Source organism: Cupressus sempervirens, chromosome 8, assembly GCF_028749045.1.
Source record: "Cupressus sempervirens isolate cs-2001-9-10 chromosome 8, ASM2874904v1, whole genome shotgun sequence".
Classification (NCBI taxonomy): Eukaryota; Viridiplantae; Streptophyta; class Pinopsida; order Cupressales; family Cupressaceae; genus Cupressus; species Cupressus sempervirens.
The window spans coordinates 360555877-360580076 of NC_143125.1; the positions used below are offsets into that span (position 1 = coordinate 360555877).

The 24200-nt window shown below is 38.0% G+C and overlaps 3 protein-coding genes across 3 annotated transcripts in view; 1 reads left to right on the forward strand and 2 right to left on the reverse strand.

Moving 5' to 3' along the window:
• LOC149542821 (Nuclear transport factor 2 (NTF2) family protein) overlaps window positions 1-24200 on the forward strand; it is a 252809-nt gene that overhangs the window by 132429 nt on the left and 96180 nt on the right. The gene's annotated exons all lie outside the window — the stretch shown is intronic.
• LOC149542822 (uncharacterized) lies at window positions 2161-4873 on the reverse strand. Its single transcript, XM_089796515.1, has 3 exons — window positions 3668-4873; window positions 2861-3559; window positions 2161-2742 (listed from the first exon to the last, which is right to left on the reverse strand). The coding sequence occupies exons 1-3, from the start codon at window positions 4829-4831 to the stop codon at window positions 2362-2364; spliced, it is 2244 nt and encodes a 747-aa protein (XP_089652641.1). The 5' UTR covers window positions 4832-4873; the 3' UTR covers window positions 2161-2361.
• On the reverse strand, window positions 19420-22379 carry LOC149542823 (uncharacterized). Its single transcript, XM_089796517.1, has 6 exons — window positions 21997-22379; window positions 21625-21857; window positions 21357-21509; window positions 20808-21208; window positions 20265-20670; window positions 19420-20130 (listed from the first exon to the last, which is right to left on the reverse strand). Exons 1-6 carry the CDS (start codon window positions 22377-22379, stop codon window positions 19805-19807), a joined length of 1902 nt encoding a protein of 633 aa, XP_089652643.1. The 3' UTR covers window positions 19420-19804.

Here is a 24200-nt window from a genome sequence, read left to right on the forward strand (position 1 = left end):
TCAAAAAGTTCCTGTGCATGAGAGGTTTGAAGTGGCATGAAATCTCTCTTGAGCGGCTTCCCGGCCCGTTGGCAAGTGTCACATCCGACGACCCATTCCCGTGCATCATTGTACACCGTCGGCCACTAGAGACCTGCGAGTAATATTTTCCGTGCAGTGGTGTCGGGTCCCATGTGTCCTCCCGCGGGACCCTCATGTGCTTCTTTTAACACCTGTGGTATCTCTTCTTCCAATACACACTGCCGAAGAATATGATCTGGCCCCATTTTGTAGAGCAACCCATTGATCAATTGAAACATACGACTCCTGATTATCAACTTGTGCCTATCATTTGGTGACATCCCCGTGGGAAACTGTCCTGTTGACAGGTACTCGCCAATACTCCTGTACCAGTCTGGCAGTACGCCAATCTGAAATAGCTGCGCATCAGGGAAGTCATCATTCACACCCTCCGCTGGTTCCCCTGTTCTGATCTGCGACAGGTGGTCGGCACTGACATGTTTCTTTCCTGGCCAGACAATGATTTTGAAGGGGAATTCCTGCAACAGTAGTAGCCATCTACTGATCCTCCCTTGGATGACGGGTTTGTTAATCATGTACAACAGGGCCTGGTGATCAACATAAAACACAAACGGTGTAGCAAGCAAATAATGACGGAATTTTTGCATAGCATAAACCATTCCCAAGGCTTCTCTTTCAGTTGTGCAGTAGTTCTGCTCGGCCTTTGAGAGCAACCGGCTAGCAAAGTATATTGGATGATCCAGTCCGTGATTACCAGTTTGTGCCAGGGTTGCGCCGATCGCAAAGTTGGAGGCATCCACATGAACATGAAACTCCTTATTCCAGTCCGGATATGCCAAGATGGGTGCCGTAGCCAGTCGTACCTTCAGCCCTTCAAATGCCTCATCCTGCTCTTTATCCCATCTAAATGATTCTTCCTTGCAGGTTAACTTATCTAGCGGTTGGGACACCTTGGCAAAATTTTTAATAAATCTCCGATAATAACCTATATGCCCGAGAAAAGATTTTACCTCCGTCACATTAGTAGATGGCTGCATTTCAAGAATGACTTTCACCTTGTCGGGATCCGTCTTTAATCCTTCCTTATAGACAATGTGTTCGAGCAGTCTGCCGTGCAGAACCATGAATCTGCACTTCTTAGGATTCAATGCTAGCCGGGCCCTGCGACATCTCTCCATACACTCACCAAGTGCTGCCAGGTGTCCGTCCTCCGTGCTAAATATTGACCAATCATCCAAGAAGGCTTTGAAATTTCCCACAGACATCTTGTCGAAGATATGCAGTATAATCCACTGGAATGTGGCCGGTGCATTACACAACCCAAAAGGAATGTGGCCGGTGCAATTTGAGGAAGGGCGGACTGTCATGTCCCCATATTTATAAGATCTAATGATAAATTAATTATTAATAATAATGATATAATTTTTCATTAAGTTAACATATTAATATGTCCTTATCTCCAAGAGAAAGGATATCTATCACATCATTTGTGGATTATTATTCATCGACCTCCATTCTAATATTAAATGAGTTGATATTCAAAATCAAACAAGTGGACATTTCATTGATTAGAATGATTCTTCAATACTACGTAATTATATCAAATGTATTAATATCATACCTTTGTATATATGTACCTTAATACATATATATTATCCTATTCTTATATCATACTTTAAGAGGGAATCCTGTAATTGGATAAAATATAATAATAGTTCATATGCTATTATCGATTGTTCACAAAGAAATAATATTGATACACTATATGAATAAATATTAGTCATAATTCATAATAATAGTAAATATAAACATTATTTGTAATATACGTTACTGAATAAATGAATTATGCAATATATATCTAGCCGATAGTAATTGCATTACATATATAAATAAATATTAAAATAATAAAAGATTATAATATATTTAATTTATGTAATATTCTAAGTTGCCGGTTCGGATTCTGGTTCGGATGCGGGTTCGACATTCGGGTTCGGAATTCGATCAAAAAATTTTGGGCTGGGTTCGGGTCCTTTTTGGGTTCGTCCGTACAAGAATTTTTAAAAAATAAAATAAAAAATATATATGCAAAAATATGTTGCAGCATACCAATTCATACACCATTATGCTAATCTAAAGCAATTTAGCAAATTCAACCACCACATATATTAATGATTTGTTCGATTGGCATGACAAAATGTCAAAATATACCACCATTATACCATATGAATGTTTCAGTTCAAAACTTTAGTCTTTAAAACAAGAATATCAACATTACTAATCACTTAATCAATAATCAGTCATAGGCTCATATGTGATCAAATGACAAATATCAATGTATCATCAAAAATCATCGAAGAATTCATCATCATTAGGCAGTTGCTGATTAGAAGCACAATTAGTGCCACTAGCATCAGCAGTCTCAACCGTAGTCTCAGCCGTAGCCTCAAGATCAGCTCCATCAGTACTACTATGTATCTCAGGATCGCCATCTTCAATCGCAAGTGCATCAAAGTGGACTTCCAACTCCGCGGCCTCTGGTTCGACATCCCATTGTTTTGCCTCCCCCTTTTTATACATATTCTCTTTGTGAGTTGTGAGCCTCAAGTTTGAATGCACAAACACCAAGTTATCTGCTTTCTTGGAGTTTAGTCGGTTGCGTTTTATCGAGTGGATGAAGGAGTATGTGCTCCAATTCCTCTCAGATGATGATGAACTAGCAACCTATCAAGATTTGCAAATTTTACCAACAATAAACTAAAAATTAGAGTTTTGAATATTTAGTATTTACCAACAAGAAACTAGTAATTAGAATGTTAAGATTAAAATTTAAAAAACCAACCTGTGATAAAATTTTGATGGCAATGGGCTGCAAGTGTTGGTATTTTTGACCGTGGTAGTACCACCATTTATGAGCATTAGCATTGTTCTTGTCTTCAAGAGCCTCAATACCACAATCATCGGTGCTTGCAAAACTCATAAATTCAGACCTCACTGCAGGTCGTAGGTGCTCAGGAAAGAGTCTTCGAAGGGCTGCCTTGTACCCTTGAGCAACTTCAGGATCTCTGTATGGGGGAACTCTAGTGGTACTCCCCTTGAGGACCGATTGGCTATAGAACCTGGGGCTCAATGCAAAGGCAAGTAGATGCAAAGGGGTAGTCATTTTGTTCCATCTCTCTATCATGATTAATTGTAGCTCCTTGAAGAACTTTTCATCAGGATCTTGCTCTTTCTCATTTATGATATTTCTAATGTCCTCAATCATGGAGTCAATGCCATCATATACCTCACCCAAGCAAGGCCTATCCATGTCAGTGTATCGGATCATGCTCAATATAGGCTCTGTGATCTTCAGAAGGTACTCCGCACGATCCCACCAAGATTCATTTAGTATCAATCCCCTTATGGTAGTTGCTCTATCACTATTAGATTGCCTCCATACGGTCCAATTAGGACTAGTTACCATTCTAATCAATGCGTCTTTAACCTTGATAAGGCGCCTCAAAACAATGGTGTTGGAGGCAAAGCGGGTCTCAGCAACCTATTTTAAAATCAAAACAGTAATAGATTAAAAATTTGAAAACATAGAAAGCTTACTAAAGTGGCTAGATTTATAAAACATGTTTAAATTTTAAACAATTCAACTTACCTTCAAGAGCTCCAATTTCGAGAATTGTCTGAATATAGCCTGCGTCATATGGTGGTTCGTGACAAACATTTGGATCTCTTGTGCCTCTTCATACATTTTTTTTATCCACTCAATCTTAGTGCCAATTTTTTTCAGCATGAGGTTGAGTGAGTGCACTGCACAAGGTGTCCAAAAAATGTGTTCATATCGCTCCTCAACCAATAAGCCGGCAGCCCTACAATTCTTCGCATTGTCCGTTATTACTTGAACAACATTCTGAGGGCCAACTTGCTCGATAGCTTGGATGAGAATGTTTGCAATGAAAGGACCATCCTTTACCTCTCCTTCACAATCCACTGCTTTTAGAAACATTGCACCTCTTGTAGACACTGCAAGAACATTCACCAAAGGACGGTTCCTTGCATCTTTCCATCCATCTGATACTATTGTCACCCCTGTTTCGACCCATGCATCCTTGATGGGCAGCATGGCATTCTCTACACGGGCCACCTCATTATCCAATAAAGTGGTGCGTACCTTCTCATACCCAGGGCCCTTGAACCCGCTTGGAGCCACATTAATTGCCCTCACCATGTATTGCCAATACGGTGAGCGAACAACATTAAATGACAATCCATTTGCATAAACACATCTGGCTATGGCTTGATCAGCAATGTCTCTAGCTTCATTTTGGAATGATGATTCCAAGGGTCCCGCCATTGTTTTACTTACAATCTGTTGTTGAGGAGGACGCATGAATGGATGGCCCTCTGCAGGTGGCTCACTAGGAGTGGTAGTTGAAGACATAGATGATGTTTTCCCTTTCTTTAGAGGCCTACCACTTTCCAACGGATGTGAAGCATTTGCCCTCCCAGCAGCTTCCTCTGCTTGCTTTTGCTCTTGAATATATTTGTTTACGATGTGATTTGGAAGAAAAGTTTTAGGTAGTATCCCGTTTACTCTTGGCTTCCCAGTGCAAAATTTGATGCCTTTTTGAGGAATAAAGCACAAATGTGCTTTTACTCTACTATAAGAGCTGCTAAATTCCTCCTTGCAATGGCTACAAATCCACACGTAACCTCCTCCACCCGGCATTGATCGAATCATTTGCACATGTTTCCAAAGTGGGGAACATCTGTCGATTTTGAAGTGGAGATTATTGCCAACCGAATCACTTCCAGCCATGATAGAATCTACACACAAATTTAAAAATTACACAATATGTCAATACATAAAACAAAAAATTAAATATGGAAAAAACTCATTTATCCACTCAAACTAAACTGTAATAGATATCAGTAAGTTCACAATGAAAATTTAAAAACTAGGAACAATTTGTAAGAAGTTAGAAGTTATTCAATACTCATAATATAATTTTGAAATTTTTAATTTTCTATAGAGTTGTAATTTTATCTTTGCCAAGGGTAATTGGACACTAAGGAACTGCAGTTCTCACTTCTCATATTTGGGGGCTTAGAAAGGGTCCCATTCTACTGTGTTTGGCACATGATTTTGTTGGGCCATTATTGTATGGAGCTTGGTTTGGCAATTTCCATGTGGGAATTGAACTCAAACCTTGTTAATGACATTTGATCACTTCACCACTCAGTGATACCCCACACATTTAAATTTTAAATTTAACTTTAGACGATTAAACACATTTTCTTTAAATCTACCTGCTATTGAATGATACCAAGGCCAGCTCAGCACATGCTTGCAGGATTAATATAGTACTTAAAAGTTAAAATTGATACAAGGTTGTGTTGGGAAATATTTTTCTCTAATCTTCTCACCACATAACAATTACAGCCACAAATCGACATATTAATAGTAACAGCCTATTAAATAAATTTTCAACCATACACAATTCTACAGTTGAATAGCATTCTCTTATTGGATAGCTTAAAAGCAACATTACAGCTACAGTAGTATTCTTGGTACGTCTGTCTAACAACTGTGTTTTTCCCCAGCTTTTGTTTTCAAATTCAAAGTTTTCATTAACATTACAAGCTATTAAAAAGATAGGAGATTAGGAGAGTTTATGTATATAATATATTTAATAAAATCTAAATTAATCACAATCAAACAAAGCCGAGAGAGCTTGACCTGGTTTTATCTCATCCTACTATTTTCATTCGTGCAAAACAATTCATTGGTTGTTAATAGGGATCTGGAGTAGTGCAGATTCTTTTAAAGACCTACCTCTTTTTTTATCGCTGGAGTTGGAGAAGAAAATTTGAACTTTGAACACCGCCGTATAAAACAAACCCAAAAACAAGCCGCAGTATAAAGAAGTTTGAACGCAAAATATGGTTGACGGCGTCGTTTTAGGGTTTTGTATAAATATTAAATGGTAAAATCGACTAGAATAAAGTAAAATGCGTTTTTAAATGATTAAAAAGTCAAACGTTTTTTCAACTTTTTCGTTGTATGCCCAGATTCGCCCGAAATTCGCTGTCATTCCATCCGGGTTCTTTTTTGGACTCCAAAATTCGCTCGAAATTCGATCAAATTCGTCCAGGGTGCGAAATGAAGGACCCACAGGGAATTTAACAGGAAATCTGCGAATTTGAATCGAACCAGGACCGAATTTGATTTCATGCGAATCGAATTTCGATTTTGCCCCTTCAGGAGCGAATCCGGTAACTTAGGTAATATTAATAACTAATAATAATAATAAATTGATTAATCGATATAATAAGGATAAAAGAATTAATCTAAATACAATATCATATATATATAAAATAAATAAGGATGGTAATAATGGTGACAACATTATTATGTTATATAGATGGCTTATATTATCCATAAGCCCAAGGATACACTACAAATATGGAAGTTTAAATAATTAATAAATGTTATACATTTATAATAAATATTAATGTATATTATTAAATATATGTTAATAATCATTATTAAACCCTAACCATAACAAGTAGTTAATTATTTGAAGGGTTGCAACCATCTATGACCATTCACTTGTAATAACATATATATACACGAGAGCAAATGATAGACAAAATTTTATCATATATGGGTTATTATCAAAAACTTATCAAATTCGGAACGAGTAAGGAAATGTCCAAAAAGGGGACATTACAGATAAAGTGTTCTTCCAGTCGTGTCGAGCTCTTGCTTCGATAAGGCACCTGCGGCCTAGGATGGCATCATAGCCTTTCTTTTTCAATGGAATCATCACGAAATCCATCAGGAACGACTGGGTGCCAATGGTTACCGACTGTGCCATGAGAATACCCAGTGGTTTAATACCATGTTGATCGGCGGTCAGTAGCTGAAACCTTGGAGGCCACAATGTCGGCTGTCCAAGTTTCCTCTAGGTTTCTTCTGGCAGTACATTTACGTCGGACCCTCCGTCCACTATGGTGTCTGTGAGAACATGTCCAAGTATCCCCATCTCGACAACTGCAGGGTGTTGTCCGAATGTCAGCGCCAGCAACATCTGATCTTCTCCCTCTGTAACAATTTCCTTTTCTTTTCGTCGACTCGGTTCTATCGGTGACTTTTCCTTTTCGGGGCTTGATTCTCCTGCCATATTTGAAAGAGCAGATCGAAGTTGGGACATGGTGAAAAGCAAATCACTAACCTTTACTTGCACCTCCGTTTGCAAAATTTGTCGTACTATGTTTTGTTCTGCGGAATTCCTTGTTGAAGTGCCGACGGTGTTTGAAGGTGTTATTGCTTTAGATATTTTTCCAACCTCCGCCCGTGCTGCCGCAAATTTCTTCTTTTCTTCGACGGGGTCCGAGTATTCTTTTGCTTGCCGCGTAATTGCCAGAACTTCTTCCTCATCCGTTCCAACAGTGATCAAGTTCACTCCGAATTTTGGACATTTTGAGTCGTCGTGATCGTCGGGTCTGCACCATTGGCACAATAGTTGAGGTGTATTTGCTGTTGGACATTCCCGTGCAAAATGCCCCCAGAAATTACATGCTCGGCACTGAATAATCGGTCGTCCGTTTGCATCATACTGGATCCGGCTTCTGCTCGTATTGGTATTGTTATTGTTGTTATTTTGTTCATTCCGATTATTCCTGTATCCTCCAGATGTAGCGCCGGCGGCATTCGTGTTTCCGTTACCACCTGACGGGGAAGCCTCCTGTGTGAGAAGCACCTGCGGAGATCCTCTTGTTTTCATGTTAAAGGGGCAGTCTTTTGTCGAATGTCCCATGATCTGACAGATGTCACAGAATTGGTTGTTCGGACACGATCCTTTAGTATGACCGTCGGTCTTACATTCCGTGCACCACAATTCACTACCTTTTGGCTCTTTCTACATATTTTTAAACTCCATCATTTGAACCATATCCTTCTGTAAGGCACGAACCTTTTTGCTACTACCTTCGTCGTCGCTGCTATCATCTCCAGCAGATTCGTCGTCATCAGAGTCAGAGGAGCTAGTTTTCTTCTTCTTTGTCTTGTGCGCACTTTCAAGGTCCAGTGCTCTGTTATAAGCATCGACATATGACGACGGTGGTACAATTTTCATTTTCCTCCGCAACTGTGAGTGTAGGCCGTCCACAAACCACCTTTTCTGCAATCCGTCCGCTGGCTTGTTTTCCATTTTGTTTATTAAGTCTTATAATCTCCTGGCGTAGACGCGGACAGTTTCGTGCTTCCCCTGTTTGGTATTGAAAATCTTCGCTACGATTTCATTATCATCCTGCAAGAGTTTAAATTCCGCCAGGAACTCCTTTTTAATGTTGTCCCAGGTATCCAGCTTTTGTGGATCTGTATCCGAAAACCAATCAATCGTGACACCCCGTAGGGTTGCCAGAAATTGCCTGACCCATTCGTCGGCATCTGTGATTCCATTTGCCTGCCAGATCGTCTCACATGTCTTACAATGTCAGATGGGGTCGGTGGTACCATCGCCTTCAAACTTCGGCAGCTTTTCTTTGGGTCCCGCCATCACAACACTGGAGGTCTGCACTGTCACACCGGAGGCCTACACTCCCGCACCGGCGGTCTGCAGTTCCGCACCGGAGGTGTTGACAGCTGCGAACCTTGGTGAAGAAGAAGGATCCTCAGAAATTGTTTCCTGTGAAAGTCTATCCTAGACGAAGAGGTCACTCCACGCTCGTGCTCCGTTGGCACTGCGAGCCGTGCGAGTTAATGCTCTTCCGTCTGAATTTTCTTCCCTCGGTGAACACAAATTCAAGAACTCCTTTCGTGCTTCTTCCACCAATTCCACCCGCTGCCGAGTCTCCGCCAACAATTCTTCCGCGCTACGGTTTCTGTCAGCAATCTTCTAAAATCTCCGTTGGCGTTCGGCTTGCTGTGCTAGAATTAAATTCTCTTGCGCAGTACGGATTCCATCTTTTCCCTTGACCTTTTTCCGATCCTTGTTAAGCTGATTTGGCATTAATCTTCATTCCTCCTACCTTCCAGATTCATAAGGCAACGACGCCAAATGTTTACCGTACAGGTAAAGAAAATGAACGCATACAGACAATGAACACGAACAACAGAATAATATTCGCAATAGTAGATCAATGATGCTTTACAATGATCCCATATGGGAGATAAATACTACCGCCGAACCTTCCCGAAAGAGTCCGTCGGCCACAAATATTCTATCCGCTACAAACTATTTACTGACGACGTCGGCTACAAAAATACAGAAACACCGCCGGACATCACCCCGTCGGCTACAGAATACAGAAACACCGCCGGACATCATTCCGTCGGCTACAGAAACACCGCCGGAACCATCCAGTCGACTGACATCGCATAACTGAGGGGGTGAGATATCTTCTAAAGGGTTGCACATTTGGAGGTGATACTATGGTCACTTCAACTAGGGCATCATTGGGCCTAAAGCCATTTTCAGCATTTCAGCATTTTAGGAGGCATTTTTAGTAAGGCTGAAATTATAGGAGGTCATTTTTAGTAGGTTTGAAATTATAGGAAGCCATTTTTAGCAGATCTGAAATTTTAAGAGGATTTTTTCAGTAGACCCGAAATTATAGGAGGGCATTTTCTGAGGACTATTCAGTTTCAGTCATGGATTGATTGCAGGACATCTTTAGAAGGCTTAATTGTGGTGGAGGAAAGATTTATAGCTGCTGGTTCGTTTTTGCTACAGGTCTGATCCAATTTTCAGAATTTCAGGATAGGGCTTTGGAACCACATTTTTGTTCATATCTTCCTCATTACTCAGCATATCATTCTGGGTATTTTTGCATCGGATTTCTATCGTCAAGGAGATAAAGATAGGTGCATTTTGGAGTTTCAAAATGCCATGATTTATTTTTAAGGAATTTTTCAAAACTCCTAGACATTTTCGAAAATTTTCAAGGAAGTACATTTTCAGATTTGGGGTGACTTTGGCTTGGGTGTTGGCATCTTCAACATTGGTAAAAATTATTACAACCATCTACAATCAGGTTCTTCACTTCTCATTTGGCATTTGGCATATTTTCTGAGAAATGATTGTTTTCAGCTGAGTACAAAATATAGCTTCAGCACTTTACTATTTTACATTGTACTTGTCTTTGTTTGCCATTTGGCATTATTGGTATCAAAAGAAGGCTAGGATTTTGCAAGTGAAAGAGTATGGTAATTTTTAGACTATCTATATTGCCAACCTAGGGTTTGATGATCATATTATTGGTTGAAATATGTATGGCATTGTTGCAAATTGTTGATATATGAATGGCATATGGTTTTGAGCAATTTCCTATGTTCAACATTTACTTTGAGTAGTAGTTTTCAGTTGCATGCCAAGTGTTTGACAAAATTTCTCAGTTCAGCATTAGAGGTTTTTAGTTGCCTATTGGTAGGGGACCTTACAGTGGTATCAGAGCGGTTTTCTTGCCATCCTGTTGGGTAAGAGCCGTCTTGTATGAGCGACCAGCATTTTACTTTATCCAGAATGGACAGGTATAGTACAGAGTCTCAAAGGACACGATCTTGGACAGTTGATAGACAAAATAGGAAGATCCAGAGTCGAAACAGTAGAAAGGATGGTTATTTAGACATTTGAGATGAACTTAGGAAAATTTGTTCTAATTAGCAGAATTATGATAGGGCCCAGATCTATTGTCACACGACCATATATGCTATAATGTATAGCAAGTTTCTTCAACAAACATTCCCAAGCATTCAAGGCTACAGGCCCTATTTAAATTTACCTCCATGATCTCCATAAATTGTAGTCTCAATCTTTACAAGATTGTCAACCTGAATGTGCATCTTTTTAAAAGAGTTTTTGACTTTGCTGCTTAGATAGCTGGTATTAGCATCTGGTGAAACTATGACAAAGAAGTCCTTTTATGATGCTAAGGTATTGAGTGCACAGGCTACTAATGGATTAATTTGAGAGCATTAAACTTTTCATGTTGAGTCAACTTAATCTGGCCAATTATAAACATCATTTGAACCTGCTATCAACATGTTATTGCTTGCACAAATTCGGCTTCCTTGTGATACTTTGATAAGCCTAAAACTGTACAAATGTGAATAATCAATAGACATGCAATAATTTGTGTAAAGGATAGGAAAAAGTCTTGATGGAGCCCAAAAATTCAAAATTTTAGGCGTCCATTTGAGCATATTTTATGAGTATCAGCTTCCATGATTAAAAGTATGAAGATATATATTCTTGTTCCCTACTGATGTTAAAGACTTAAGAGAGAAGTCAAAATATTGCAAGCTGAGAATGAGCATGTGAATGAAGTCCATTTCAGCAATGCATTTGAAGATGATGATAATTATGATTACATGCTGATGGAGTTATGAAAAGATGGAGAGCTCCTTGGTCAAATATTGAAGTCAAAAGGATATATTTGCTAAAAGACATCAGATTAATGTTATAGGATTATATGACCACGTGAGAAACAATAATTGTATCACTGCTGAAGCCATATTGATATCAGACATTATTACATTTATAATAAGGATCAAATCGAGAATGTGTTCATAAAGATAGAACTGACATTCTAGAAAACTTGAGAAAGTCATTTCGATGGATGTCTCACTATATATACCAGAAATGAAACTATACTACCATCTGCTTCAGTATTCTTTTAGTATTCTGGAAATCATCAACAGTATTGAAGAATCTATTTTTCTACATACACTTCGCTTATTCTAAAGGAGAGAGGGGATAAGAGATGCTTGTTCATTTCTAATACAAGTCATTTGGTCTGCAATGGAAGGCCTCTAGACTGCCTTTATATATCACTCACACCATAATAAATTCAAAAGTTCCTATTGCTCTTAGGCTTTGAGGGCAACTCTTGCTTGGTGTAGTGAGGGTGTATTCAACGAAAGTTACCTACCTCTATCAAGATTGTGTTGAGACTTTACTTCAAATTAAATGGGTATTTCACACGACTCATGTTAATCTGCCATCAAATGCTATCAGAGTACCGTTTCATGCAATGAATTTACCCGAGACTTTTGAATTTGAGTTCTTGGAGTTTGATGATATAAGATATAGTAAGCAGCATGGTAACATTGGATATCATTGGGTAATTATATATTGTTCGATGATGAACAGTGATGAATGTTAGTGTGCACAGAATGAAATTTAATTAAAACGGCAATCACAAGCAACATACCCAATAATTGTGATTCCACCAATAATAAGGAGCGATTAAAATCAATTAACTTATATGCATTGTTATGGCAGTGATATACTTAGTGTAGAAAATTAGAAGGATAGGATGAGAAGCATTTAAGGAGTCGGGAGAAAATATTGAACAAGAATTAATTCCCATATTTCGGTGGTCAAAGGCTCTCACCAATGGAAACCAAAATAAATAAAATATAAAGCAAAGGCAGAGTATATTCACAAAGTATAAGATGTCGTGAATTGTCGATAGCCATGCACTAGCAGCAGCAACGATTGGAGATTATAGCACCCATTCTTCACAGAGCTTCTTGAGTTGGGGAGTCATAATTAATCGATCTTTTAGCAATTTATATTTGACAATATTTTGTTTTGTTGCAGGAAAAGCCCATGCGAACTAGGAGTTTGGATGTTGTGGAGTATGGTAAAAGCATGTATTCTCGATGGTACAAAATGATTGCTCAGCTTGGTCAAACATGCCACAAAGCTTGCAACACCATAAACTATAGACAAGCATGAACGACATCAAATCCATGGGACTTGTCAGGATGGAATGGTCAAAATTGGAATTGGCAACCGCATGGGATGTGCTTTCCGACTTTTGCAAAGATCTAATTCGACTCTGGAGGATGAAATTATTGTATTATTGAAGACGTGAAGAGTTCAACATAGGAATATCTATAGAGGATATGTGTATGTGTAGAGTTCGAGCATGAAGGGTACGTGTGGGAGGAGGAATTGCCTATATTGATATGGAGCCTAAGATGCGCGTATTACATAAACCATGTTTTTTCCACCGCCTCATAATATAAGGCACATAATCATAACTGCAGCTTATACCAAAATGAAATTATATTTAGTTATATTAATATTTTGATTGGTTATTTGTTCCCAGGAGGTGCGATGTTTAGAAGAGAGTCGAGACACCCTATGTCTTTTGTAAAATTATAAATAGGGGATTTTTTTATATACAATACATACAATTGATATTTCCTAATATAACTAGGTTACGTATTGTTGGTACCCAATTTGGACAAGGTTTTAAAAATTTTGATTTGTGATTTCAAACCACTTTGAACTAGGGGTCAAAGTAGTTCGAAGTGGTTCAAAACAATTCAAGGTGGTTCAAAGCGATTCATCTTGTAGGTTCATTGGTTGTCAAAGTTGAAGTGCAGATTCTAGTTCCCAGTCTGAATTCAAATTCAATGATTTGAAGACTCAACATCTACAGATCCAATTTGCAGATTCAGAGATTCGAAGCTTATAATGTGATCCTTGAAAAGTTCTAAAGTGTGATTCAAATATTTAGTGTCTCAAAGTAGCCTAGAAAAGACTCATATGTCCAGTTCAAATTGGGATTCAATTAAACTAGAAGCGATTGAAGGATTTGTTCATCTTTGAAGCCTGGTTTGTTGTAACCGAGATGTGGGTGCGTCAAGATATTTGGTCAAGATCTGCCATACTTAGCATGACAAAGGAGAGTCAGTTTATTTTTGAATGCATTAAGCCCCTTTAGGTGCAAAAGAGTTTCCTTTTATGGTACCCCTCACCCTTCTAATATCAATGGTGGTGAGGCCCTCATAATGATCATAATGATTTTTGAAGCAAGTTCTCAACATTAAGGCCATTGGGAATGAGGTAATTTAGATTGAACAAGTTCAAATGATTCTACAGGCTTGTTGGTCCAATGTGACATAACATATGTGTTTAGAGAATTGTTATCAGAAGTGCAAGGTTATGGTTAGAATCTTTGGTACGATATTCCTGAGTTTCAGTAGTTCAAAGACTTAGGTTCACTTCTGGAATCTTAGATCATGATAATCAGAAGGTATGAAGTTTGTCACTTTACAATGCTCGAGAAGATGCAAATAATGGTAAACTTTTAATCTCAGTTCAAAGAGGCAGTGTCAAACATGAGAGTATATAAACACATCTTAAGGTGTGAGAGTTATGAAGGATGTGATGTTGCATCAGTCAAAATTATTCCGAACAAATCATTTATGAGCTATTGTTTGATTTATGGCCCAAATCTATGGGAACACCCTATGACAAACTAAAGAAGGATGTAAGTGTGTCTATCAATTTAAAAGATCATTCCAATCTCAATATTGAGATTAATTCTATGCTCCTTACCACCAGGACTTAGGCATTAGATTCCGATTAATAACAGAAAAAGATGATAATATGCTCGTTCCTCACGAATATACCCTCCAGCTCATAATGAATATATCAGTGATCGTGAAGGAGCATGCGAAAGGTCTAAAAAGATGATTCAAGGCATATATAATATCTTTGTTTTGAATAATTCACACTCGAACTCCCTCCGGATAAAGGGACAGACCAGTGGTATTTGTTAAATTCCTAGAATGAGGCATATGTGCATTCCATGTGGAGGGTGGAACTTGAGAGATGCATACACTAATTGTTGCAATATAACATAAAGAGAACTCATCAGCAACTCGACCACACGATGATGAGGTTTAATAGTTAGAGCCGTATGTTTCAAATGTGATTCATCCTCTTTCAAGTTTGTTGACATAGGAATGTAAGATAAAGGGAATAAGTTAGTAATGTGTGAAGCTGCGACATTCGAATTGAAGGTTCAAATTTTTCATGGGATCCAAACAAAAGGATGAGGTTGAGCGCTTCGAGCTATCCTATTCAAACTAGACATAGCGAGCAGGAGACCCAACATGTATATCTCATATTCGATGGAAAAGAATACAAATTCCAATATGTTGTGAGCCTGCGAAATCATTCACCATGTAGGCACACATTCCCCACGACACCTTTAAACACTGAGCCATGATGGGGATACTATCATAGGGTGGTAAAAAGAAAAGAGCAAAACTCAACTTAGGCGTGATTGGGAGACTCAATCACATAGCTGTGATTCACTCATGACCTGAGTGGAAAAGATATTGGGCCAATAAAAATCATGAGCCCTGTTGGTTCCCAAAACCGCAGATTGGAATCCTACGAGCCTTGCCTGCTCGATGCTGGGATATCCAACCGGTTAAGGCCAACTTGACGGGATTGATCGATGCGATCTAAATCCCCTGCGCTTTCAGCTCTGCAAAACTGAGGCGGGTGTACCTGATCCTGGACAAAATGCTTAGATCCAAGATACTTAAAACAGATCGATTAGAACACGAATACAGTAAAAGTTTCCCAAATGGCAAGAACTATAGGAAAACTTTAAACTTGCAATTTTTGAACTGAGAACAAAAGTAAATGATTGAAGTAATGTTTAAAATAAAGAATAAGTATAGATTAACGCAATAGATGAATATATTATTTCTTCAATGGAAAGAAATGAAACATTTGCCAACATATGGATTATGAATCAGGAGTAAAAGACCAGTGCCTAATTAAATGGGCAATAGAGTCAACATTATTAGTTGAAATGTACAACTTTATAAAGTTTAATATATCTAACTATAAATAAATTTAATGATTTAGACGCGACGGATCAATTATATGAATGCAATTCAAATTAGTCTAAAATGCACTTTAACTCCTGCAGAGACAAATTAGACCTAAATACGGAAACAATAAAGTATTTCACAATATTTAAGTTTATCAAATTTAAAATGCAATAACGATCCAGTCCACTTATCCAAAGATTAAAATATTTATAGAAAATAATAAAAAAAGTTTATAAAGGACACAACTTAATAAAAAATTAAAACTCTAATGCAAGTAAATTAAATAAATACTTCTTACTGATCCTGAAATAAAATCATACTGGAGACATTCCCTACAGGTGATCCATCCAATATAATTCAACTCCAGAATCGCACAAGAATTTATTCCATAATTCACCATCCAGAAGCTTAGTTCAAAAGGTCATTTCCTTCGCCAATTAAAAAAATATAATACATCATTGCAAGGCAGAAATTTAAAATATGAATAACAATAATGTCATAAGTCCCTCCCCTCGCTTTGGCTTTTACATCTCATATTTATAAGTTTTAGAAGGGTGTATTTAACCATCACACCCCTTCATAACTAATAACCACCAATATTAAATATTAAATACTTAATGTAATCTAGACCTAATATGATTGATAGTTTGGTGTATTATATCTTGAGACATTGACAATACTATGCTTGAAGTTTTGAACTCTTTCGCTTCACATTTGCAAACGCCTTCAAATCCTTACGCATTTATCCGAAAACCATGGTTCTGCCTAGAGCGTAGCGTATTTGCTGCCCCTTCTGTTGGATCCAAATTCTTTAGCAGGCTTGCGTTCTTCACTTGCATATAATACTTTCCGGTAGTTCCTCCAGGCGTTCAAACTTCAGATTGATTGTTTGTTCGAATTGCTTGTTCTGAGAATCTGACTATGCTCCATCCTTTATGTTTCCCGCAGGCACTATCATGTACAAAACCTAATGCCGACCATTTTTGCCTTCGCCTACAGATCCACATAGGCTCCTGCATCAAACACACGATAACATCAGAAATCAATTACTGATAACAAATAATGTGCTTCTCGAGCCCGGAAAAGCTTGCAAAACTCCTGATGTGATTTCGTGAACTCCCATGCATGTTCATTGTTGATATTTCTTTGCGTTGAGTGCTCAAATTTATATAACCGCGTGTTTGAAATCTCACAAAGATTAATTTAGGCAACAACCTGTGCCGACGCGTATGGAAAAATGATTAATTTGCAATGGAATCTGAGGGATGGTTTCTTTAGTTAATCTTATGCAGACTTTGATTCCCCTTTTCTTAATCATGGCATTAACTTTTTAGTATTCCAAATTCTCATTGTTGTGAGTATCTTTGGAACATCTTCGAACGTTCTATGCTTTTTGCCCTTTTGCAATGCATCAATGCTGCTCACACCCCGGTTGATTTTTGCATTTTGTATCACTTGCAATACACACATATTGAATTGAGAATGAAGAAATCCTAAGCAAAATAACAACATCCGTAATACTTGTCTCTGGAAGATCGAAATTTCTGATTCTGCCTGTACTGAAAATCCCGTGTCTGCACTTTCAATTGCAACTCAATAATCACAAATTTATAACACCACTTGCTTCAACATCACTGGTCAACTTAATTATCTGCTCCTCTGACAAAATGGATTCCCGTTGCTCGTGTTTGGGGAATGAATTTATGTATTCAGATTTCAATCAATGCTCTCTTCTTGCAATGATTGGATGCCCTTATCAGACCCATTAACTATCATTGGATATACTGAAGGTGGCATAGACTCAAATACGAGTGTATGCTGTCCAAGTGCTCATTACGTTGTTATAACGTTCCTTTATTTATATTCAATAACAAAATGGTATTGTTCAATCTCAATAGTCTCCAATTCAAGATGGCTCTATCTCAAAATACGCTGGTCCCAATTCTCTGTATATGTCAATGCTGCATATTCTGTAGCTTGCCTTTATTAATATAATGTCTGGAGATTCATCGTTGCCTTCCTGATGAATATATTTATTCCTCATAAGGGATGCTGAATGTTATGAGTAGTCTGCTTATTTGACTCTGTCTATCCTTTAATAAAACATCTGCAACTTCTAATACCTACTGCTGTACAATCTTTCTTTGATATCTACAGCTGGGCTGTATTTAAGTCTCTTAGTTTGATGCTTGCCATCAAATATCTATTTTTCAAGAGATATATTGGTGTACATGAAATCTGTTCACATTTTTCTTATCCAGTTTGCTACTACCATGACAGAAACCATATCACAACATGGACCATAATGGCTCACAAGGTCTTCATGTATATGTTCAAGAATATCATAACATTCCTATGAATGATCGGATAAAATGTTTTGAGTGGAGACTACAATTTGCAAAAATATCCAGGCTCCATCAAGCCCCATGGGAGAAGACGTCGCAGCCCAAGAGATATAAATGGAAAATACAATATGCGCAAATGGGACTGTTATAATATTAGAGAATGTCCACCATTATCCTCTCTCGTCGAAGGAATGATAAGGTTCACAATCGATTGTGAGTGATTAGCATACAGGGGCAAGAGTTGAGTTTCAATCGATCTTCATTATTGGATTATCGACAATATGTATGAACAGTTTGATTAGATGCCGATAGTGAAGGTGTGTGATACACCCGATAGAATACACTTCGGGCTCAATAGGTGGCAAGATGATAATGGGTTTCTTTTATAATACCAGATTGCAAAATCTAGCAATGGTGTCACCACAACAGTCCCAACAATTCAAGGTACCCGCGGGTTAAAAAAGACGTTAGTATTAAAGAACAACATGTTCAGATTTGGTGTAGCAACATGGAAGAAGAGAGAGTCAGACATATAATCAGTAATCGTGCATAGAAAATCTCCATAGTCGTGGAAAAAGATTTTTAGCTTGGGTTTGAGCAGTAATCTTGATAGAAGGCACAAAGCTCATGCAATGATTCTTTAGAAACAAAGCGACATTCAACATCATGAATTCTCCAATTTTCGAACTCCAAAGGGAAACTCTCGACTTGTGCAATCAGAGCTCGATAATAAGACCAAGAAGTTGGAATATTGACACCAAAGAAATGGCCCAGGATCTCTCGTTAAATTTTCTTGCATTCGTAATATTTACATCATTAAGTTTGTTATTCTCATGTATAGGTTATCGGGTCTATGATATTGCTAAGACAACTGGATTTTTAATATATGCCAAGGTGTTAAGAAATGCCAGGTGGTCACAAAATTTTAAAACATTTTGGCAACTAAACCATAAAGGGGGGAAAATTAATTGTTTTATGATATCCTTATCCCAAGCACATAATGATTGAAGCTTATTAAAAGTCAAGACATTATATGTCAAGAGCATAGAAACGTGAATCGGAATCGGATCGGAATCGGCAAGGCCGAATCGAATCGTGAATCGGTAATGAATCGGCAATGAATCGGCGATGAATCGGCAAATTTGAAAAAACCCTTTAAATTTAAAGATTTTAACAATTTAAAACTTATTTCATGCACCCTTTATTGAATATAACTTAAGCACACTATAACATCATCAAATAGAAGTTAAAACTTAACATACATAAACATGAAACATAAAATCCATCACATACGTAACTATGTTATCTAAGATTCTAAAATGTAAATTGTAGGCTAGCTGAAGTAAATAGAAATCAAATGATCATAATGATTTAAATCATAGAATGTATGTAAGATGATCCATAAGACATCAAATCATAAATTTATGTAAGAATCTAAGATGAAGATCCATGAAAGTTTGAAACTTTGAAACATATGTCTATCAATGATTCAGTATCAATATCTGTAAACAAAATATAAAAACAAGGCTCTAGCTCAAGCCTCAGGCTCATAGTCATCATCATCCTCAACATCATCCTCAAGCTCGGCTACAGCCTCAGCCTCAGCCTCTGAGTATCCAGTCTGCCTAGTAGCAAGGCGTCTAATGTAGGTCCTAGAGGACTGTCGAGCCATATCTCCCGCATATAAGATGGGCTCACGAATGTCACTAGGGCCTGTGTCTGTGCGTGCACGTGTGCGTCTACCAATGCCTGAAGAACGTGCTCTAGCTGCCTCAGCCTCTATATCCACCTAGTCAATCCACGCACGGTCTTCCTCAGTGAAGACTGGATCTACAACCTCTGTGAGCCACTCTGATTCTGGATCAATCTCCTCCAGAATGATCGGAGAGGAGTCAGTGCCCAAAATCTGTCTGATCCTAAGACGGAGGTTGTAATGAACGAAGACAAGATCATTCAACCTCTGCACTGTCAACCTGTTTCTCCTCTTCGAGTGGATGTGCTCGAACATGGACCAACTGCGCTCACATCCAGAAGCGCTGCTTGGCTGACTCAGAATACGAATGGCAATTTTTTGAAGTTTTGGGGTTGTGGCCCCAAACATTTGCCACCATCTATCTGAAATAAGGGAAAATAAAAATAATTAGTCTCATTTACAAATTACAAATTACAAGTTAACTCTAAAATTACATAATCAACTTTAAGTTTAGAATCTAGATTCATGAACATTGAATATATTATTTAATTTTTACCTGGCTGTATTGTTTCCCGAGCATCTATGGCTACCCTGCTAGAGAAAAGTGGCCCTTCTTTATTATTGAACTTATCAAGCTCAATAATTGCAGCACTGCTATCCTCATCAGTACTCAACCTCTGGATCACTGTATATAATCCGGTGAGAACCTCCTCATCCGCCTTGAAGTCAGGACGGAAACGAAATGCCGAATTCAAAAAGTAAGCTGCTGCATGGATGGGTCTGTGGAGCTGATTCTGCCATCTCCTATCAATGATGTCCCAAATAGGGGCATACTTCTCCTGCACTCCTGCATACTGAGCTCTAATGGCCTCCTTGGCCCTATCCATGCCCTCATATATGTAGCCCATAGAGGGCTTCTCCCCATCAGCAGTTCGTAGGAGAGATACAAGAGGCTCAGTGGCCTACATATAAAGTAAAACAAAAATTTGAGTCAAAACTTAAACATAGAATAATTCAATAATATAAGGTAAAACTAAATCATTAAACAATTAGCATAGTAAACTGTAAAATATTAAATGTTAAATTGCAATAAAATTACCTTAAGTATTTCTCTAGCAGGTTTCCAAAAACCATCATCATCAAATATGCAATCCACCACATCTATCCCTGCAGTGGTCGTAGCATAGGAAGATGAAATCCACTCCCGCCCAACAAACATGCTCCTCAAATCATCCCTTGATGTCAACAAGGACTGCAAGGTGATGAAATTCGAGGCAAACCTTGTGATCCCTGGACGAGCTAACTCTTTGTCTCCTGTGTACTTCCTCATTGTGCTAAGGACAAATGAATGATTATAAATAAACTTACATATGTTTTTTGCCCTTTCCACACATGACTTGACCCACTCAAGTTTGCCAATTTCCTCCAACATGAGGTCAAGGCAGTGTGCTGCACAAGGGGACCAAAATATGGTGGGGTGCCTCTCCATCAAAAGTTTGCCTACAACAATTTTAAGATAATTAGAAATTCAAATTTCAAACATGTTAGAACTTAGAACTTAGGAAACTTAGAAATTCTAAGTTAGAATTAGAAAAAGTTCAAAATTCAAATAAATTTATTTTCAAAACTTAAAAAGTTAAAAGTTTACCTGCAGCAACATAACTTGCTGCATTATCCGTCACCACTTGCACCACATGTTGTTCCCCCACCTCTGCTATAACTTCCTCAATAACCTCACATAAGTATGTGGCGTTTTTTACATGAGCAGAAGCATCAATGGATTTGAGGAACATGGTATATCCTACAAGTAACAAAACAACGAATTATAATTACTATTAGCAATCAACAAATCAAAATTTGAAATAGTCAATCACGATTCAAAATTATGTATGTAGGAAAGTAGAATGATCAATCACCTCCACAGGATACAAGAAAATTGAGGAGTGTTCTTCCCCTCCTATCTGTCCAACCATCAGTCATGATGGTGCAACCCTTTTCGATCCACTCCTTTTGGTTGTCCTCAAGCTCATGCCTCATATCCTCAACCATTTCCTCCAGGAGGTATCCACTCAACTCAGCCTCAGTTGGGGCTTTAAACCCCGGACCACAAATGGCAACTGCATCTATCATGTTCTGCCAATAAGGAGTCCTGTCACAAATAGATAATGATATTGATTAGAAATTTAGATGTCAAAAACTAAAATCATAAAACAAGTAGATATAATTAAAGTTTTACTTTTACTTTTAACTTTAACTTTGAAGATAACAAAGAAAAAAGAATCAATTACCTGGCTGCAATAAATGGAATGTTGCAAAAGTACCAGAATTTGCAAATCTCTTTTCTGGCAGCATCATGAATCTCCTTGTTCAAACCCATGCCCTCAAGCGTGGGTTGGGAGCCAGGAGTAGTGCGGGGCACAAAGTAACTATCCATTCTGCTTTTCCGCACTCTAGGCCGCAATAGGTTGGTGTTGGACTCTGTCTCAGTATGAGACCGACTACCACTAACACTCACATGAGCACTAGCACTAAGATGAAAAGGAGGCCTAGAAGAACCCTCCCCAACACAACCTACGGATGCGGAAGCTGATGCAGATGCACTTGCAGATGTAGATGCGGTTGCGGATGTGGGAGCACGGGAGCCAATACCTCTTAACCCTTCAAGTTGCATTTTCTTTGTCAACTTGTCTTGTTCAATTTTTTCTAATGCCACTAAACAAGAGCGTTTTGCCTCAGCGGTTTGTTGAGTGCAAACTGTGACATCATGGCCAGGTATGCCAGCAATGTGGTATTTCAATCTATAGATACCTCCCGAATTTATTTTTTCTTTGCAAGATATACATTTTGTTTGATATTTGGTTCTCCCAGGAAACTCTTCATTATATTTCTAGCATTCATCTTTTTTACCCATTGTGGAAATTGGAAAATGAAAGCAAAGGGCTGCTGCAATAAAAAAATTCATGTAAAAAATCAAAGTTTGCAACTAATAAACAAAAACTACAAAACAACAAACCCTAGTTTGCAATTTAGTAAAACTAAAAATAAAAAACATTCAAGATTTGCAAATGAAGTTTGAACACTAAAAAAATTTAACAAAAAATGCATACTACACTAACATGCAAAAAAAAAACCAACACTTACCTCTTGCAAATGAGTTGAGGAGTGTTGATATTGACTCCTTAATGCTCCCAGTGCAATTTATGGCCTCCCCAAATGGACTTCTGATCTCTTTGGTGCTCTTCCTTCTTGCCGGTTGGAAACCTATGGATTCTCTTTTCTCTTCTTCTCTCTCACTCTTCCTCTCTTCTACTCATACTAAGCAAATAGAAGGCTCTTTAGGGTTATAACAAAGAGGAAAGTCAACTTAGAAAGCAAATAAAACATGTATTTTTTTTTAAAAATTGAACTTTCTATCCTTGCTGCCGCGGCCGATTTCTGGAGATTCACGATGGCGATTTTGGCGATTTTTGCCATGAATCGCCGATTCAGGTGATTCAGGCGATTCACACGAAAAAATTGCCACCAGCGATTTCCGATTCCAAAAAAATCGGGAGCCATGAATCTTATCGCGATTTCGGCGATTTCGGCGATTTCATGGCGATTTTTGGAACTATGGTCAAGAGACAAAAGACGAAGGAAGGCATTTGTGGGAGAATCAGTTATAATAACTGATCAACTATCAATAAAAAAGGATAAATAAGTCGGCAGAAACAAGCATGGGGGTTTCATTTTTTTCTTTCTTCCGGTGACTATAGAGTGTGTGCTACAGCAGGAAGAGGAAATTTTCAGATTTGTTCCATTTTCTTGTGAGGCTGTGAGAAGGCAGAGCTGGTGTTTATTTTATTTCTAAACTATGTGTTAGAGATAGGATAGATTTTGATTTGCTTTATGTAATACAAACGGAGAGTTTCAGTTTTCTTTGGATATTGACATGGACTATAAATGTGTATGAGGATCTTTGCTGTCTTTTGCATTTTGGAGAAGGGATACTGAAAGATAATTGCATCAAAACTTTGATTATGAGGCAATTTCTTTCCATTGATCACGATCTTTATATTGTTTTCAGTTTTCTCTGAAATACATTCTAATGTCACTATTTTCCAATTACATTAACATTTCAAGATATCTTTGAATAGCTCTGATTTTTCGTTTTCTCAAAAGGATGGAAGATACATTCTTCGTTTCCACTTTGTAATGTAGCACCCAACAAATAGACTTTGCGTTATTTGTTGTTCTTTTCGTTTTAGTCACTTAGTTTCCGCATTTGCTTTGTGTTTACGGGTAGATGTTTGTAAACTTTTTGTGCTTTCTGGTTAGAAGCATCTATATCCAAATTCGTTGTAAATCACATACGGGGAGCTGTACCCAGATAAATTCAGAGGGCACTTACACTCTTTCAGTAGTGAAGTGACCCAACTGTTAGTGCTGATTAGTCTTCTTACTTGGGCATTTAGAGTTATATTTGCATGTATTTTCTTGGAAGACAATCTGT